The 4,256-nt window shown below is 45.4% G+C and overlaps 1 protein-coding gene across 1 annotated transcript; it reads right to left on the reverse strand.

The window, feature by feature from the left end:
- Positions 1–771: 771 nt before the first annotated feature.
- cldn23l (claudin 23-like) lies at positions 772–2,820 on the reverse strand. Its single transcript, XM_024430682.2, has one exon. It carries the CDS (start codon positions 2,433–2,435, stop codon positions 1,779–1,781), a length of 657 nt encoding a protein of 218 aa, XP_024286450.1. The 5' UTR covers positions 2,436–2,820; the 3' UTR covers positions 772–1,778.
- Between the last annotated feature and the right edge of the window lie 1,436 nt (positions 2,821–4,256).

Consider the following 4,256-nt stretch of genomic DNA (forward strand, 5'->3'; position numbering starts at 1 on the left):
ACGACTTTAACCATATTTTGTATTATTGAAATATTATAGATTATGTTGGATGTTGACAAGGGGAGAGGGGCATGGGAGATGAGGGCGGGGGGCCTGATAGATGTGAGGGGCCTGAAAGATGAGGGGGAGGGGCCTGAGAAATGAGGTCTCCAGAAGGTGTCAGTATAGAGAGAGGCCTGAGAAATGAGGGGCCTGAGAGATGAGGTGGAGCCCTCTCGATCATTTGGAAAAATCAAGATTTCGCAAAGGTTTGCAACTTTGGAATTTCAGAAGGGGAGGTGCAAAGAGAGGGGGTGGAGCTACCACCCTGCTTCCACTTAAATGTTCTAACAAGTCTGCAGTCTGCCCCCAGAACTTAATCGAGCACCTGATGCAATTGCGCAAGATTTTAGTTCCGACCTTCCCAGATGATGTGCATTGTATTCTGTTATATATTCTCTTCTACCTCTGCCAGCTTCTGAATGAATGGAAGGTGTGTGTGTGCGTGTGTGCGCGGGCGTGCGTGCTCGGTCGCTCGCCAGTTCCGTCTTCACACAGACACTGTTATTGTTGGCTTTTCAACCATGGCAGTGCTGACGTGTTGACAGTGTGAGTTGTGAATATTACAGTTTCACAAAATAATCATTACAAACTCCGATGACAGTGTTTGTTGCACAGTTATCAAACCTGTTTATTCACAGTAGAATCATAGTAACAATACATTACATACTGACAACTACTATACAGTTTCAATTGACATAGAAATAATATGTTTTCCCCATACATTATCTCTACACTACAAACAGTATAAACATCTTGATAAAATCTTCACAGTCATCAATAGGATTTGGCATCTGTAATGTATGCCTGACTTAAAATTCTATACAATCCGCAATTTCATTCTTTGAGGTATTGTCAAAAATGGTCAACAACTAACACGGCTTCTAAAGCTTAAGTCCTAAATATGCCCTTAGATCTAAGATTATCCCTAAATCATATACATTTAGTTTGACACAGAAGTAGTAGGGTCTGCTGTATGCTCAAATATTGTGTCTGACAGAAACCATGACTTAATGAAAATCAGGACAGAAAGAGAAAGTATTAGACAAAGGGCAAAGAGTTTGCAAAGGCATGGGTAGTAGGCTACCTACAAGGCTGACATCAAAACGTTGCTTTGTGACAGTTCTATATATTTTTTTGCAGTTAAAGGCAACATGAATACTTAATTTTTTTAAGGTTATCATCTCCAAGTTAAACACCACAGTGCCATACAGCTTCCTTTACAAAAGTTCAAGTTCATCATCCTTCATACACCCTCTGTGCCAAATGAACAAAAGACTCCCACCACTGAACCCAAACCATCCACAAACACCCTTTTCACACTGTTGTGTTAACCAGGGGCAGAATGGCCAGCTGGCATTTCGGGTACATTTTTAGACCAGTATCCCTTTCTAGCTTGGGTTTTTGCAGAAATTGATCATTATTTAGCTAATAATGGGGGCTTCAAGGGAAAAAAATTGTCCGGTTTGGGGGCCTCGAGGAAAATCAATGGCCAGTGTTTTAGAAATGCCAGTGCCAATTTCTGGTCCCAGTCTGCCCCTGGTGTCGACCTGAACCTTACTGTGTTGGCTTAGATATGTTCTTTTCACAATGCCCTTTCCAGCATTGTTCTAGCAACTATGGTGGAAACATACCAAGCAATTGCAGTACAGCTTGTTTCGGCTTTTGCTTGGCTTTGTAGTGTTAAGGGTAAATCCAATTCATCATCTTCACTCACAGTAACTCTCCCCCAGTCTCCACTAACAGCTGACGTCGTACACCTCTGTGTCCTGCTTGTTCTTCAGCTGTGAGCAGGAGGGACATCTGGGCCGAATCTTGAAGCTGAGCAGTAGCGCCACCCCCCCCACCACCTGTACACATCCCCCCACCCAGCCGAAGTAGAGCGACCCGGCCGGGTGGAGAGTGAGCTGTGGCAGCCTATGATGAGGTCTGTGGGGGGGTGTCTGCTCCATCCCCAGTATTCCAAGGTTGTGTGTGTACACCCCCAGGGCGGTTAGACTCAGCAGGCCTGACAGCGCCACTAGAAGGCCTCCCGCCGCCACCACGCTTCTCAGAGGCAGGTCGGTCCAGCACCTCACCCCCACACTGGCCAGCACAATGCCGGCACCACACAGGAACAAGGAGCTGAGCACAAGGCCTTGCGCCAGCCTCACCTGTGGGTCGCTCTGGTAGGCGCCTTCTACTGGCCAGCACTGCTTCAATTCCGAGTGGGCCACCTGTAGGCAGCTCTCCCATAGGCCATCGGTGCGCAGGAGGAGGCGGGGCTCAGCCCCGGCCACACCCACTAGCTGGGTCTGCCCCTCCCTCCACTGGGGCGTGATGGCTGCCATGAAGACCAGCACCAGGCCCAGAGGGGCGAACACGATGCCCATTACCATGGAGGCCGGGGTTTGCATGCTGCTGCAGGGTAATTTTGGAGGAATTTCTGGGTAATGGAGTTCTGAATGGGCTTCTGGATAATGTTCGACTCTAAGTGATGGTGTTTATGAAGGTCGACCTGTGGTGTAGGTTGACCTTGTTCAGAGACAAAGGATGGATGGTGGATCTGAGATCGTGGCCAGGTGAGTCACAGACAGTAGACGTCAGTCACACCTTGAGGTAGGACACCGTCAAGCTACAAGGAGGAAAGAGGAGACATAAGACATTACCTCACCCAGTACAAAACCTTCGACTGACGCAAATATGACTGACTGTCCTCTGACCACAAACTCCAATTGACCTGATTTGGAATGTGCTGGATTTCATCCCCGTCTCTGAGAGATTTAACGGTCTTATATCTGGTGTAACTGTCTACGTGACAGATCTAAATGGTTCCCTTCACCTTGCTGTGGTCTTCTAAGCATCCTTCACTCCTCACTGGGCTGAGAGAGAATATGTACATTGTTACGTCATGCCAATAAAGCGAGAGAGAGTGAGAGAGAATATGGCTTCAGTGGTCTGCTGGAGGCTAGGAGAATCTAGATGCCCCTGTTGCTAAGATACACTAACCTGGCCAGTCTCACAGCCGCTTTATTACACTTGGAGACGTCGGACTGAAAGATACATTAGTCAATGAGTGTGTGTGAGTGCGTGTATATTCATACAGTTGAAGTCGGAAGTTTACATACACTTAGGTTGGAGTCATTAAAACTCGTTTTTCAACCACTCCACACATTTCTTGTTAACAAACTATAGTTTTGGAAAGTCAGTTAGGACATCCACTTTGTGCATGACACAAGTAATTTTTCCAACAATGGTTTACAGACAGATTATTTCACTTATGATTCACTGGATCACAATTCCAGTGGGTCAGAAGTTTACATATACTAAGTTAACTGTGCCTTAATTAAACAGCTTGGAAAATTCCAGAAAACGATGTGTCATGGCTTTAGAAGCTTCTGTTTGGCTAATTTACATCATTTGAGTCAATTGGAGGTGTATCTGTCAATGTATTTCAAGGCCTAGCTTCAAACTCAGTGCCTCTTTGCTTTACATCATGGGAAAATCAAAAGAAATCAGCCAAGACCTCAGAAAAAAAAGTGTAGATCTCCACAAATCTGGTTCATCCTTGGCAGCAATTTCCAAACGTCTGGAGGTACCACGTTCATCTGTACAAACAATAGTACGCATGTATAAACACCATGGGATCAAGCAGCCGTCATACACTCAGGAAGGAGATGCGTTCTGTCTCCTAGAGATGAATGTACTTTGGTGCGAAAAGTGCAAATCAATCCCAGAACAACAGTAAAGGGCATTGTGAAGAAGCTGGAGGAAACAGGTACAAAAGTATCTATATCCACAGTAAAACAAGTCCTATAGCGACATAACCTGAAAGGCTGCTCAGCAAGGAAGAAGCCACTACTCCAAAACCGCCATAAAAATGGACAATGACCCTAAGCATACTTCCAACGTTGTGGCAAAATGGCTTAGGGACAACAATGTCAAGGTATTGGAGTGGCCATCACAAAGCCCTGACCTCAATCCTACAGAAAATGTGTGGGCAGAACTGAAAAAGCGTGTGTGAGCAAGGAGGCCTACAAACCTGACTCAGTTACACCAGCTCTGTCAGGAGGAATGGGCCAAAATTCACACAATTTATTGTGGGAAGCTTGTGGAAAGCTTTGACCCAAGTTAAACAATTTAAAGGCAATGCTACCAAATACTAACTCAGTGTATGTAAACTTCTGACCCACTGGGAATGTGATGAAAGAAATAAAAGCTGAAAGAAATAATTCTCT

Source organism: Oncorhynchus tshawytscha, linkage group LG08 (genome assembly GCF_018296145.1).
Source record: "Oncorhynchus tshawytscha isolate Ot180627B linkage group LG08, Otsh_v2.0, whole genome shotgun sequence".
Classification (NCBI taxonomy): Eukaryota; Metazoa; Chordata; class Actinopteri; order Salmoniformes; family Salmonidae; genus Oncorhynchus; species Oncorhynchus tshawytscha.